Raw genomic sequence first — 16,001 nt, forward strand, 5'->3', positions numbered from 1 at the left:
GACAGAGGAAAAGGAGATCCTAAGAGATTATCCAGCTGCATTCTCTGCCCTCAGGGGACAGCAAGGCTTTTAGTCCAAGAGAGGTTGTTGACGTTTGTAGAACCCCGTGTTTTAAAGTGCAGGCTTTGCGTCAGACAAGAAAGCAATTTAGTGAGTCATGACGTCAATTTCTTTTTAAACGAAAGAGAATGGAATCTAATAGAAAACACCAGGTTGCATCTCATGCGGCAAGAGTAAGCACTGAGCTTGGGGTGTAACCGTGTGTGCACATGAGATTATTCATTCCTGAGACAACATACCATTTCATATGATGAGTGGAGTCAAGAACGTTTGACAAACACTCTTCTAGAAAACTTTTTTATAAAGCGTTCTATTTTTAACACTTATTAAACACATTCAGTTATGAATACAGACTCTTTTCCTCGTTCTTGTGCTAAAATTAAACAGAGAATATTAAAATTGGGAGGAAGAAACAAATTAGCAGAATGTAAATGAGGGAACTGATAACAAGACAGTAGAGACAACCGAATGAGACAGACAAGCTCTGTCCTTTATCCTAAAGGCTCCCACTTCATGATAACTGAACATTCTCTGGCTATTTTTTTCCCACATAGGAGCACTCAATACAGTACCGCCTCAAAAATCACTTGTCCCATGACCCTGTGGAAGCGGTAACACTTAATGAAGCAGTGTGAATGTTGCCTTTTGCATAATGTCAGTCTCCTGCACTTTTTTTTTTTTAGGGATAAAAATCACTTCATAGGGTTACCATAGCTCCTAGAAGGCGGGGAGGTTTATGTGTGGTCCACTGATAATCTCAATTCTATGATGGTGCCTGGTAAATAGTAGGTGTTCAAGAAATTTTGTTGGACTGAACTGATATGCATCAAAAGCCAGTAGAGATCTAGTTCTAACAACCATTTGTCACCTGAACCCCCTTGGCAAGAACAACTGGTTTCAGTAAACTGAGCAAAAGATATTCTATTTAGGAAAAAACCAACAACAAAAATTCTAAGTGTAAGTTTCCAGGGGGCAAATAGCTAAGAATCTGATGCATCTTGGCCGAGAGGTCAAGTTAGTTCAAAGGCCTTGTTTCACGTCCTTTTATAGAGTAAGAGCCTCTTAAAATGTTACAGGCTTTTTAGGATATCAAGCTTGGACCTACTTCTTTCAGACCTAATCTGGCTCCTGGAGACACAACAAAAATGCCTTTTCTAGTGGGGACAGCTTGAGGGCAATAACCACTCCGAATCTGAGGCTGCTGAGTTATTCCGGCCATCGCTAACTGGAGCCGGCAGGATGCCCAGGGGGGCCAGAGACAGAGAGCTGGATTTGGAGAAGCAGTCAAGTGACCAAGTAAATCAATAGTGGATCAAGCCCTGGTTGGCTTCCCTACAAGAAGCCCAGGCGGTGGAGAGTGGAGACCTGGATGGGAAGTGGTCATTTGCCTTCCTCGACCCCTCGGCAGCTCTGTCCTATATTCATGCCTCATGGTCCAACCCCAACTCCTAACATGCAGCTGTGTGAGGTGCATCATTAAGGATGCCCTGCGTACGCGTATGTGAGAGGGATGGTGTTGGTCACAGGCAGAGAGTCCTTGGAAAGGCATTTGGAGTTATCAGTAAGCGGGATGGGTGGAAGATGCCCCTAACCAAAGGATCAGTTCAAACTCAACTCCAATTCCAACACAAAGAAGAGCTCACTAGTCACTGGTTACTTTTTCTTAGCCAGGTGAATATCTCAATAGTGATTACCCCTGGACAGTCGTCTTTACCAAGGACACTGATGAGGATTAAAGGTGGAAGATGGCAAGGAACAGAATAACCCTGTCTGCAGAGTTCAGTGGAGAGCAGGAATCCACACAGTCATTTTAGCGAAAAACAGTTTGGGCCTCCACCCCGCACCCAGTCTTTATCCCAGGCTCCCTCTGACCATCTGCCGACGCATGTTGAAGGAATATAAATCATTCCTGGGTTAACCTGAGCAGAATGTAATCAAGAGGGCAAGTTGGCCTGGGGCCAGGGGAGCAACAGGAAGGCTGCAGATCATGCACTCCAAAGTCAAGCAGGAACAAAGCTTGGACTTTTATAAACATATATGTGTACACACACACACACACACACACACACACACGAATACTATGCATGCTTAGATACTTGGTTTGAATCTCACTTCTAATTTCCATATGACTTGTCCTCTCCCTGTCTCAGTTTCTTAAATCATATGTGAAGGATAAAATATGTCCACAATGTCTAGCAGTGCAATTTAATGGGCCAGCAAACGACATAAGCTATCATTAGGGTGGCAGTATTGCAAAATGGATCAGAGTAGAGGTTTTGGACTCAGAGGGACTCCAGGGTGCTGGCCCCATGGACCTCATCGATTGTGAGGCCTTGGGAAAGTTCCCTAACCTCTCTGAGCTTTCACTGTCTCATCTACAAAATGGAGATGAAATCACTTCATAGGGTTACCATAAGGCTTAAATGAGAATATGTATGTAAAATGCCTGGCACAGACTAGATGGCCGTAAATGATGGCTATTACTTGATGGTTGGTCCCTTCAGAGAGATAGACGTGGCCCCCATCAAGAGTTGTTCTGTAGCTACCTCAGGCAATCAGATGAATCTCTCAAAGGCCACTGATGCTCAAAATGCTGAAGTATCAACATGTGCCCCCATGGCCCTGTTCCTCCTCCCACAACCCCCAGGTCATTGTGTGGCACACACAGTGCTTCCTTGTTATCCAAGTGAGAAATCCTACAATGCTCATCGACTCTTAACTGTCCCCACTTCCCCCTCCCCACCCCCGGCAAATCTACCATCTGCTGATTCTACTTCTTAAAGGAGTCAACTCCATCTGCCCATCACAGTGTCAGTTCGGGGCACCATCAACCTGCCCGTGGATAGCATATCTCTAACCTCATCTCCCGGCCCTAGCTGCAAGCTCCCAGTCCCCCTGCAATCACTCCCCAAGCAGCAACTACTATCATCTTTCTCAAGTTCAAATCTGACTGTGCTCTCTCCTGCTTTAAACCCTTCACTGGCTCCCAGAAATAAAGTCCAAGTCCCTTAACATGGCTCCCAGAGCCTGCCATGATCTGCCCAGCACTTAGTACCTTCCCAGCCCCATCTCTCCTCGTGTCCCTTCTTGTTTTGTCGCTCCAGTCATGCCAAGGGGACGCACTTGCAGTTCTACAAATGAATCAGGCTCTCTCTCTGCAGGGATTTTGCATGTGCTTTCCCCTCTGCTGAGGACACCCGCCTGTCCCTTCTCTTCTCCAATCTTTAGGTTTCAACTTAGGTATCGGTCATTTCTTCCAGGAAACCTTCTTGACACTTGAATACTGAGTTAGATACTTCCTCCCCTGTATGCAAGTGTCTACTTATGGCTCATCTTCCCCAGTAGCCTGGGAGCCCCTTGAAGACAAGACCCATTTTTGTCATTGAAATACTCCAAGTGCCTAAGACAGCGACTGGCACAACACAGGCACTCAAATATTTGTTTTCTGGACAGAGGCAAGCGATTGGCCTTGACCTGAGGAGCAATCTCTCTCTCTGGCCGAAGGCAGCAGTGGCACCAAGCTGCCCAGTAGCTAAACCAACCCTGGGTATCAGAGGTGTATGTTGAGCAAGGGCAACACACCTACCTAGGATGGCCACCACCTCATCATCCTGGATCACCTCCAGGGAGCCGGAGACCACAAAGCAGAGGCTGTCAACGCTCTCTCCCGCATGGTAGATAAGGTCCCCCGGGGCGCAGTGCACTGTCTGAAACTCCATGGCCAGAGCCCGCAGGCAGCCATCGCTGGCCAACCGGAAAGCTGGGTGTTCCTTGAACACCTTGCGGTTCAGGTGCACGCAGATGTCGGCTCTCATGTCCTTGGGGCAGATCTGCAGAACCTGGCCGGGCACAGGAAGAAACGGCGTCAGGGTCCTCACTGCGGTCTCCAGCCCACTGCCCCTTGCGACCCCAGGGGTGGAAGTAGCCCCACCGGGCTAGACTGCACTCCTCAAGGCACTGGTGGACAGGACAGCCACAGCATCTGTCAATTGTGGAGCTTACACTCTTGTGGGACAGATAAGCAGCGACCACAAAAATCCATGCTAGATGCTCAGAAGGGCCAGGGAGTCGGGGCTAAGGGTACGCGGGACTCTTTAGATTGACAGCTGGGGAAGGCTTATCTGAGGAGGTGACATGTAAGCTGACACCTACCAAATGTGTCAGAGGGAACCATATGAAAGAGGACATTCCAGCAGCAAGGCAAATGCTGTGAGGGGACCCAAGCAAGAACCAAAGTGAAAGGGGTCAAGGGGTAGGAGATGAAGTTTTGGGAGAAGGCCAAGTACACATGCATGTAGAGACTTTGGGTTTTGAAAAGGTTTTGATTTTATTCTGAGTGTCATGGGGACATACTGGAGGCTTGGGAGCAGGGGAGCGACAAGACCAGACTATATTTTAAGAGGATCACCGCAGCGAGAGAGTGGAGTTAGAGGGCTCTGACTGTAGGGTGCCAAGGATGGAGCCAAGGAATTGAGTTAGGTCACTCCTGCAGGCGTCCCGGTGACGAGTGAGGGGACCCTAACTGGGAGGCTGGCAGGGGAGCCAGTGAGCAGCGGTTAGGACTCAGAATGTGTTCTGAAGGTGGAGCTGATGCTGCTCAGGGACTGAATATGTGTGTGGCTTAAAGAGAGAGATAAAGTAGTATTTAGTGAGCATCTACTCTGTGTCAGGCATTGCCTAAGTGCTTTAAAGTCATTCATTCATTTCATACTTATTTACTGAGCACTTATTAGACACCAGGAATCATCCTAGGCTCTGAGAATGTAGCGGTGAACAATACAGACCAAAGTCCTTGCCCTTGTGAAACTTACCATCTCGTGGGGGGAGGAGACAAATAATAGGCAAAAGAAGTGAAACTTGGCAATGATTTTACATTATTAAGTGTTATGTGCATTTAATAGCTCATCTAATCCTCACACAACACAACTCTATGATGTTAAGTGCTAGTACTGTACCATCCTACAGATAGGGAAACCGAGGCACAGGGAAGACAAATCACTTCCCCAAAGTTGCACAGCCAGAAAACGGCAGAGCTGGGCTCTCAAACTAGGTAGTCTGAGTCCAGGGCCTGGTTGAGATACTAACCACTTCCTACATTACGTCACTGCCCAAAACAAATGCACCTGTCGTGCCACTCTCAGCATCTAGAAACTCAGGGCAAAGCGGGAACTGTAAGAGGTCTTGGTGGGAGGGGGGGGGGTCTTGTCTTTCGAGAAAGGAAAATTTCTCAGCCTTTTCTAGGGGGAGAAAGTTCCCTGGACTAAATTTTTACAAGAAACCACTGCATGGTACCTTCCCCAGCAAGCATCAGGTAACATCTTCAGGTGGACCTTTCCAGAGAAATTAGGAGTGTTCTTAAAATAATCCTTTCTCCCATCCTAGCCTAGCAAACAAAGCTGGGGGCCTGATGTCAAACATGTTGGGACGTCTGGGTAGCTCAGTGGTTGAGCGTCAGCCTTCAGCTCATGGCGTGATTCTGGGGTCCTGGGATCGAGTCCCACATCGGGCTCCCTGCACGGAGCCTGCTTCTCCCTCTGCCTGTGTCTCTGCCTCTCTCCCTGTGTCTCTCATGAATAAATAAACAAAATCTTAAAAAAAGGAATCAAACATGTTCAGCGAAGACATTGCCTTTGGGTGCCAGTTACTCCTGCACCCCTGCTTCTCTGCCTTCACCGCAGGCCATTTGCCTCCACGCCTGGAGCTCATCTTGAAATCTGGAAGTTTCTCAGCCTCCTTCAAAACTCTCACCTTGCCCATGGCAGTTTTGCTCATACCCCACCCTCTCAAGAGCCCCCATGCTCTGCATGGACAGAGGAGGCAGTGGACAGAGGTGGTCCAGTAGTTAAAATCCATATTGGCTTAAGGGGATTAAATGAAATGACATCTCCCAGCACATGGCCCCAAGGACAGCGCAGGACCCAGGAACAGACTCCATACACGCTGGTCCCCATGCTCTGTGCACCTCTTCCTTCTCATTCCGGGATGGCAGGACGCTGAGGAAGTAAGCAGGACCCCCAGAAGAGGGGAGCGGAGCATTGGCGAGGCAGAGGACAACTCAGACTGCCAAGGCTTAGATGGAGCGCTTGCTAAGTATTTCCCTCCTTACGGCTCATTAAAAACAAGACTCCTGCAGAAATGCAGATTTAATTTGGATCCTCTTCTCCCCAAGCAGAACAACCAGGGAGTAGAGGACACTCACATGTCATGTCAAACCTGTGCCCGACAGTTCAAAACCAAGATTTATTCTCCAGGTAAGTTCACCTTTACATATTTGCTTTCCCCTGGGCTGAGCTTTGCTGGCAGAGGCTGCTAGTGAACGAGGCCTTGGCACGGAGACAATGTTTTATTCGTGGGCACTGTTTCCAAATCCACTGGAAAGCATGGGGGAGGAGGAGAGGGAATCTAGGGGTAGAGAAATCCGGACTGCCATGGCCTTAATATTAGGCCTTAATATTAAAAGGCATCTAGTTTCCATGTATTACAGACATAGAAACTGAGGCTCAGAAGGACTGGTGACATGCTCAGGGTCACCCTCCCTCCTTCCCCACACACATACCCCTAGGCTCCCATAGTCATCACTGACGACTTTGATCCAACATAGAGGGTAGGGGAACCAGGGAGAGGCATGGGACCATGCAACAGGGACAGGGGCTAGGAGGGTAGAGAAATCTGGACTGCCATGGCCCTCAGGCACTTCCGTCATTCTTCTGTTGGTTCCATACTGGGCGGGTGAGGGGGTCCTGACTACTTCCCTCGGAGCTGAATGCTTCTCAGCTGAAGACCCCTTCCTGGGCAATTTCCCTTCTCTTTGGACCTGAGGAGAGACCCTCCCTGCTGCTTCCTGAAGGCCCCAAGGCCACTGGGAAATGTCACCATGAAGGCTCATGGAACCTCCCCAGGCTGGACAGGATGGAACATGGTTGAGAGAATGGGCTTTAAGACCAAGCAGACTTGGATTCAAGTCCTGACATTAACACTTACTATTCATGTGAACTTGAAGCCATACTTAGCCTCTTTTCCCAAATCTTCAGTTTTGAACATTGAAATCTGACTTAAGACTTCTTCGGGGGATTCCATGAGCTGGTGTGTGCAAAGCCCTGGCACACACATGTGCTCAGTGCATGTGGCCTCTCCTTTCTGAGGTTGTTGGCACAGCAGAGCAGTGGCTCAGGTTGAGGGAAGTTTTGAAGTCCAGGTCATAGGTGAAGGGGCCTTAGAGGTAGGCCTTAATATTAAAAGGCATCTAGTTTCCATGTGTTACAGACATAGAAACTGAGGCTCAGAGGGACAGGTGACATGCTCATGGTCACCCTCCCTCCTCCCCCACACACATACCCCTAGGCTCCCATAGTCATCACTGATGACTTTGATCCAACATAGAGAGTAGGGGAACCAGGGAGAGGCATGGAACCACGCACCAGGAGCAGGGGCTAGGAGAGGAGCCACCCAGGCCAGACTGGGCTCTGCAGTGAGTTACCACAGTGTTCCCTCTGCCACCCAGGCCAGGACCTGGGGCAGAACCCCAAAGCCTCCCAGGAAAGTGAGACAGCAGGGAGGGGCAGAGAGGGCAAACGCTGACGATGCTGTCTCTCATGGGCAGCTGCCCAGCCCAGCCCTGCACTGGGGTGGGGAATGGCTTCTTTCCAGACAACCAGATTCACAAAGCCATCCTGGCCCCTCAGAAAAGGAGCCCCAGGGCTGAGAGATCAAAGTTCCTTTCTGCTCCATCAGCTGCCAGGCACCCACAGAACCTACGTGCCTCGCTGAATGAAGCAAAAGCAACAGACACAGTTAGGGCAGGTGGTTGGCAAAGCCTGGGACTAGGACCCACCCAAATGACACCCTGCCCGAGTGAGAAATGAGGGCAACTCCATCTGGACTCTTCTCCTCCTTCTTCCCTTCAGTACATGTTTTAAAAACAAAACAAAACAAGACAAAAAAACAGTAATAGTAGGAAAAGCATAAGCTTCCAAGTCAGACAAAACCAGATTCAAATCCTGACTTTGCCATTCTTAACTCTATGACCAGAGGCAGTTAACAAATCTTTTTTTTTTTTTTTTTGCAGTTAACAAATCTAATCAGGCCTCTGTGTCCTCAGTCTCTTGGGTAGAAACAATGGTGGCTCCCTCTCAGAGTTGCTGTAGAGCATAGCTAAGGCGTGAACGTGGGGCCAGGCACGTGCAGAGTGCAGTAAATATTTGTTTTTAAGCGCGTTCAAGGCATGGTAGCTGGTGCTACAGTGGTGAGCTTATTATATTACTGTTGTGATTATGGCAGATCTTCAACAAAACCGAATTATCATTCCTTTTAAGGTGGAAGCAATTAAATTGAGTTCAAGTTTTCCTTTTAAACTGTCAACTCTCAACTAACTATTCTAATGCAAGGGTAGGAGCAAGGATAGCTGATCCAAAGTCGGTTGAATTTGGCTTGGAATGTGTTATATTTCTGCAGCAACGTTATCTTTCTGTTTTTCTTATTCTAACAGCAAAAGGAATCAGAATTCCCCAAGTACTTCGAGATTGGCAGTAAAAGGAGAAGTGTGGCTGAAAACACCGAGAAGCAGAGAAAAATGGACCCAGGATTACATGTCTGCGTATAGAAATATACACAGGAGATAATTCCTAAGAGAACAGAAAGTTCACTGTACCTTTTCTCTACTCTTCCCAGCCAGCAAATTTTCTTCACTTTATTGAAATGCATTATATGCGACTCTTAAAGAACAATAGGGATTTATTTTTGTTTCCATTTTGCAGATGGGGAAACCCATACCCTTAGCCTTAGAAAGATGTCTAACTGGGGTTTTCCTCAAGCCCAAGATGACTAACACACAAGCCCTCTATGGGTATTGACCAGACTTATCTGATGAATAGGATCACCTGGGCACTTCTTACAAATGCAGATCTCTCCTCACACCTTCCCCTCCTCTAAACCCAGATTCCATACCTCTGGGATAGAGGTTGGGAATCTCTATGGGAATAAAGACCACCAATTGTGGGATTCTTATCAGAGCTGAGACTACAGTGAGGCAACAGCCTTGGGTTAAAAACTCAGTAATCAAGATAAATTACAGTTTAATATTGTATTTTAAAATGTCAAAATTCATGCAAAAAAATCCGCAATGAACAAAATATCAAAAATTTGAAGAAAGACGAAATCACTGGCAGTGCTGTGCCATCTCAGAGCCTGAGGCGGAAGGAAAATCAGTCACAATGATAACCTCCCCCTGGATGGCCCTGAGCCTTATCGTACAAGTCTAGGAAGTTCTGCACAAGACAGCTAGGCTTCCAATGCCTCTCTGCTCTAGGAGACACACACTTTCTTTCGAGTTTCTTAAATAATGGCTCCTGTTCTCTTAATTGCTGGTCCTTGAGCAAAGCTGATCTAGAAGCCATCAAAACCTCTGGAGGTAGGACGTGGGAACCCGAAACTACCCAAATGAATTCTGATTCACAGCCAGGTTTGAGAACCCCTGCCCCAGGAGAGCCTCGGGTCTGAGAAAGCTGACACACAGGGCTCACCTGAGCTTGTCATCCTCCTTACCTTCTCTGTGTCGATGCCCCTGGACATGGACCAGGTGGACACGATATAATCCATGACTCGCTCACTCAAGCCCTTTGGCACCTGGTAGAGCTTCAGGAAGTCCCGAACGCTGTTGAGCATCTCATGGTACCGGTTGGTGTTGGCATACATCTGTTGGAAAATGGTCGTCACGTTCCCAAAGATGGTGGCATACAGAAGAGCTGAGGCAAGAAGAGGAAAAGAGACAAGACGTGAGTGGTCTTTCAACTGGGGCCCCAAAATGCCCAACTTGCCCAGAGTAGGCCAATGGCTAGAGCTGTCTTCTCCAGGACAGACTGTCCTGACCTCTTGAGAAGAACCTCACCCAGCAGCCTTTGGGACTAGACTCCATTAAAGAGTCTCCTGACAGGAGGCCACTAGGACAAACATGTGGTAGGCAGGGCTAGTATAGATGGTTGCTGGCATGACTGGGGATGGAGCTAAGAGGCAGAGAGAGACAGTGGGGGCAGGAACAGTGAGACTACTCTACACTTCTTGCCACAAAGTTTGAGCCATGCCTGAGGCTACCTGTCAAAGTCAAATGTGTTGTTCTGTATCAACCCAATTCGTAGCCCATCAGCAAGTTATCTTTTTCAAGCCCTGCTAACGTGCCAAGGACTATGCTACCTGCCGAGGACAGGATGGGGAATGAGACATTCAGGCCTGGCTCTCACACAGCAAACAACGGAGTGGAAGGACAAACTCTGAATACCTCATCACAAGTAACTAAATAATAGAAGGCTGCCAAGAGCGATGAAGGATGTTATTTATAACTTTGCTTCACTTATTGTTAAGGTACATGTAAATACAACAATCTACTCCACTGTGATGGGGCTCCTAAGAGAAAAGCACGATTGTAATAGGGCAAAAATAAAATCTCCAAGGTCACCTTGGAGATATAACAGGTACATACTTTGTGCTCCTACTGCTTCCCCTACATTAGCATCAGGAAGGAGGACCATTACATCATCACAAAACCCCATGTTCTACCTCTAAGTCCTCTTCGCCCTTGAAGGCTGAGCTCCAGTGCTACCACTTCCAGAAAGTCTCCCCATGAAGCTGACCATGACTCCCCAGGTTTGAAATGGTATATAAACCATTTTGCAAGCCATATGCTTCTTACTTTGCTTGTGCCTGTATGAATTGCTTGAAGGCTGGACCCATCTTTTCCTGGCCATGGTGTCCCTGGGAGCTAACACTATACCAGTGGCCAATAAATATTTGTCAAGTTATTTTTAATAAATAATACAATGGAATATTACTCAGCCATTAGAAATGACAAATACCCATCATTTGCTTCGACGTGGATGGAACTGGAGGGTATTATGCTGAGTGAAGTAAGTCAGTCGGAGAAGGACAAACATTATATGGTCTCATTCATTTGGGGAATATAAATAATAGTGAAAGGGAATAGAGGGGAAGGGAGAAGAAATGGGTAGGAAATATCAGAAAGGGAGACAGAACATGGAAGCCTCCTAACTCTGGGAAACGAACTAGGGGTGGTGGAAGGGGAGGAGGGTGACTGGGTGGCGGGCACTGAGGGGGGCACTTGATGGGATGAGCACTGGGTGTTATTCTGTATGTTGGCAAATTGAACACCAATAAAAAATAAATTTATTATTAAAAAAAATAAATAAATAAAACGCATATTATTTGTGAAGTTCACACATGTTTTTGCTTCAGTTTTTTAAACTGCATTATTGTTGATATATAATAAACTGCACACTTAAAATATACAATCTGATAAGCTTTGAAATATGTATACACTCACAAAACCATCCCAATCAAGTCAGTGAACACTTCTACCACTTTCCAAAAAGTTTCATCATGTCCCTTTAGAGTCTTTCCCGTTTCCAAGTGATTGCTAATATTTTCTGTCACCATAGATTAGCTTGCATTTTCAAGAATGTTCTATAAATGTAATCATACAGTATATACTCTTTTTTAAACGTTTTACTTAGATATAATTCATATGCCATGAAATATATCCACATATGGTATCCAATCCAATGGCTTCTGTTATATTTTCCAGAGTCGAGCAGCCATCACTACGTCTAGGGTTAGAATATTTCCATACTCCTCCCAAAGAAACCCCTTAACCACTAGCATTCCCCACCCTACCCCTACACCCCTAGCTCTCGGCAACCAGTAATCTGCTTTCTATCTCTATAGATTTGCCTACTCTGGACATATAAATTAAATCATACAATACGTAAACTTCAACAGCTGGCTCTTCTCTGTAACACAATGTTTTCAAGGTTCATCCGTGCTGCAGCACATTTTGGTACTTCATTCCTCTTTATTGTTGAAGAAATATTCAACAATATTGACAATCCACATTTCATTTATCCCTTCAGCTGTTCATGGGCATTTGGGTTATTTGCTTCTTGGCTATTATGAGTAATGCTGTTAGGAACACTCAAGAACAAGTTTTTGCATGAACATGTTTTCAGTTCTCTTGGGCAGATAACTAGGAGTGGAATTTCTCGGTCATCCAGTAACTATGGTGAACAATTTGAGGAACTGGAGCAGATGGAGCGTGTTCCATTCCCAACAACAGTGTATGAGAGCTCCAAATGTCTCCAACACCCTGTCAACACTTGTTATCATGTCTTTTTGATTACTGCTGTCCTAGTGAGTGAGAACTGCTATCTTATCCTAGTTTGAATGTGCATTTCCCTGATGGCTAGTGACATTGAGCATCTTTTCATGTGCTTATTGGTCATTCTTCTCTATTCTTTGGAGAAATGTCCATTTAAATCTTGCCTATTTCTCAGTTGAGTTTGTCTTTTATTGAGTTGTAGGTGTTCTTTATATATTCTGGATACAAACCCTCTATCAGATATATGATTTGCAAATACTTTCTCATGCCACGTGGATTGTCTTCTCACTTTCTTTTCCTTTTCTTTCTTTTCTTTCTTCTTTTTTTTTTTTTGTCTTTTCACTTTTTTTTTTTTTTTTTGTCTTTTCACTTTCTTGATGGCATTGTTTACACGTAAACATTTTTGGTTTTGAGGTAGTCCAATTCATCTATATTTTTCTTTTGTACTTTGTTTTGACTGGCTTCTTTTTTTTTCAGTTTATAATACAATGATTTTAATCATCTTGAGTGTTATAAAGAACAGATATACATGGACAAGAATGCACCAGGACACATGTGCAAATATTGACTAGTTTCTTATACTCAGCATAATTATTTTGAGAGTCATCCATGTTGGTGCATTATGAATAGTTCATTCCCTTTTTTAAGAAAAAACCTTTCATTTTGAAATAATTATAAATTAACAAAATCTGTAAAAATATTATAGATACTGTATACCCCTTGCCCTATTTCCTCACTGGTTACATCTTATACAATTAGAACATAATGTCACAACCAGAAGATTTACAACATCTACAAAATATGTATATAACTCTGTGTCGTTTTATCACACATGTAGTTTCATGAAATCAGCTTCACACTCATAAGATAAAACTGTCTCATCACTGCAGAAATCTCTCTTTATATGCACATTCCCCCAGGGAACCACTAATTTCTTCTCCTTTTCTTATAATTATGCCATTTCAAAAACATTATATAAATGGTATCATGCAGTATGTGACCTTTTGAGATTGGCCTTTTACACTTAGCAAAATGCCCTTGAGATGCATCCATGTTGTTGCATGTATCAATGGTTCATTCCATTTTATTGATGAATACTGTCCCATTATATGGAGAGGCCACAATAATTCTCTCAAATGATCTTACTCAGGCTTAGCTGAAGACTAAGAGAGGGAAAAATAAGACAGACAGACATGGATCTAGACGTAAGGAAAGGAAATCTTTTTCCTTTTTTTGTATATTTTTTTATTGGAGTTCGATTTGCCAACATATAGCATAACACCCAGTGCTCATCCCATCAAGTACCCCCCTCAGTGCCCATCACCCAGTCACCCTATCCCCTGCCCACCTCCCTTTCCACTACCCCTTATTCATTTCCCACTGTTAGGAGTCTCTCATGTTCGGTCTCCCTCTCTGATATTTCCCCCTCATTTTCTCTCCTTTCCCCTAAGGAAAGGAAATCTTCAGTCCCCCAGGGCTGGATATAGCTGCCCAAGTCACTGAGCCCAAAATTCCACCTGAGAAGAATTAGAAATGAGGACTGGAAAGAGTGCAGCCAACTCTAGAAAGGTAGCACGAGTGGTATCAATCTGAACAAAAGAAACCAGATAAAAGCAAAAGTAGCCAAAGCCTGAATAATGCAGACAGAGCCCTTACCAGCTCATAAATAACCTCATACACAAAGAGGTCCAATCTCCTGCTTCCTGCCTCCTACATCACCAAGTGTACTCGGGACCAGCCTCCCAGGGCCTGGGCTGGCTCCCTTGTTCCCAGTGAGTCTGACTCTAACTCAATAAGCCTGTAGGGCAGGCTTGGCTCAGCTCTGTTTCCTGGGCCATAATGAACCAGAGGTCATGCATGAAGAGTAAGAGGTGCCTTTCTCGGATGGCTGCCAGAAAATTAATTTAATTTTGAGCTTAAAAATATAGTTACACCAAATCAATACAGTAAGAATAGCTCTCTTGTCCATGATTTGAGAACTAGGTGCAGATCTGAAGCACTGGTGTGCTGGTCAGACAATTAAGGCGACGATGCCACATCTATCATTTACAGCCCAGGGCTGCTCTCATGCCAGTCTGCTTCTGAGACATTCTAGAAGGTTAAAAGTCCTCACAAGGGCCTTATTTAATTACTATTACTATTAGAAACATTATTACTATTAAAAATGGGTAATTCTCTCAATGCTCTTTCTCTAATTTTATATGAAGTGAGATTATACATTTTTCATGCATACATTTTATCTATTGATATCTCTATATAAAGCATTATGCCTTACATACTCACAACCTAACTGGGAGAGATTGCACATAAGTCCAGCTGCCACTTGCACAGATATTTGAGTATGACATGGGGAGAAAGAGAGGGAGATTGGTATGTTCCCTGCATAAGAGCCTCACAGTGCAGAGGATGCCCTGGACGACCCTAAATGCGAGTTAGTTAGGTCCCCCCACACTGGGAAAGACCTTTCTCAATCCCAAGGCAAGATGCTGATTTGGGTGAGGGCTGGTCTTTCTCTCTGTGAGCAGTTTAGAGTTAACACTGTATCATAGCAAGGGCCCTGGGCCCCACTCAAAGAAAAATAATCATGGTATATTCTCTGGCCCTTAATTAAAAGTTGACGTATGGAATTTAGGGGAAGGGGAGCAAAAGCTTTTGTTTCCCTTTTTAAATTGTCATTTAAAAATAAATAAATAAAAATAAAAAACAAATAAATTTTCACATTTATTTGTCTACACATACACATGAAGAATTAAATAGCCAAAGCTTTTTTTGGTCTTTACTCCCCTAGATCTTCTTTCTTTTCCCCCAGTTCCCCTCTGCAGAAGCACCCATTTTCCATTGTATTAGCTAATTTGGTTTGCTGTTGATCTTCCTAGTTGAATGTCATTCTCAAATCACCATATCCTGATATTTCAGGTTTAGGAATTATCTGCTGGCCTCTGAGAATTTAGCTCCCTTCCTCCTCTCCAATCTCATACTTGTTTCCTTCTCCTCTTCCCCTTGCCCCATCCTCCGACATGGTTATAGCATCATCTTGGTTAGATAATTATCTGTGCAGATATTATTGTAACTGGGTGAGAAATATTCACAGCTAAAACACACAGGATACTCAGGTCCCTTTTTCTTTTCTTTTCTTTTCTTTTCTTTTCTTTTCTTTTCTTTTTTTTCTTTCTTTTCTTCCTTTTCTCCTTTTTAAATTTAAATTCAATCAATTAATATATAGTGTATTATTAGTTTCAGAGGCAGAGTTCAGTGATTCATCAGTCTTATTTAATACCCAGTACTCATTACATCACATACCCTCTTTAATGCCCATCATCCTGTTACCCCATCCCGCCACCTTCTCTCCTCCAGCGACCCTCTGTCTGTTTCCTATGATTAAAAGTCTCTTATGGTGGGGATCCCTGGGTGGCTCAGTGGTTTGGCACCTGCCTTCGGCCCAAGGCATGATCCTGGAGACCCGGGATCGAGTCCCATGTCGGGCTCCCTGCATGGAGCCTGCTTCTCCCTCTGCCTGTGTCTCTGCCTCTCCTCTTTCTGTGTTTCTCATGAATAAATAAATAAAATCTTTAAAAAAAAAAAAAGGAGCCTCTTATGGTTTGTCCTTCTCTGATTTTATCTTGTTTTATTTTTCCCTCTTTCCCCCTATGATCCTGTTTTGTTTCTTAAATTCCACATATATTCATATGAGATCACCTGATAATTGTCTTTCTCTGATTAACTTATTTTGCTTAGCATAATACCCTCTAGTTCTATACACATTGTTGCAAATGGCAAGATT

The 16,001-nt window shown here is 44.7% G+C and overlaps 1 protein-coding gene across 2 annotated transcripts in view; it reads right to left on the reverse strand.

Annotated features, from left to right (window-relative positions):
• KCNH1 (potassium voltage-gated channel subfamily H member 1) overlaps positions 1 to 16,001 on the reverse strand; it is a 372,021-nt gene that overhangs the window by 102,606 nt on the left and 253,414 nt on the right. For both annotated transcript variants that reach the window (XM_025429838.3, XM_049112076.1), the window contains exons 8-9: positions 9,601 to 9,800; positions 3,647 to 3,899 (exon numbers count right to left, since the gene is read on the reverse strand). In XM_025429838.3, the coding sequence (XP_025285623.3) occupies positions 3,647 to 3,899; positions 9,601 to 9,800 (453 nt within the window). The remainder of the gene's footprint in view (positions 1 to 3,646; positions 3,900 to 9,600; positions 9,801 to 16,001) is intronic.

The sequence above is a fragment of the Canis lupus genome, chromosome 7, assembly GCF_003254725.2.
Source record: "Canis lupus dingo isolate Sandy chromosome 7, ASM325472v2, whole genome shotgun sequence".
Lineage (NCBI taxonomy): Eukaryota > Metazoa > Chordata > Mammalia > Carnivora > Canidae > Canis > Canis lupus.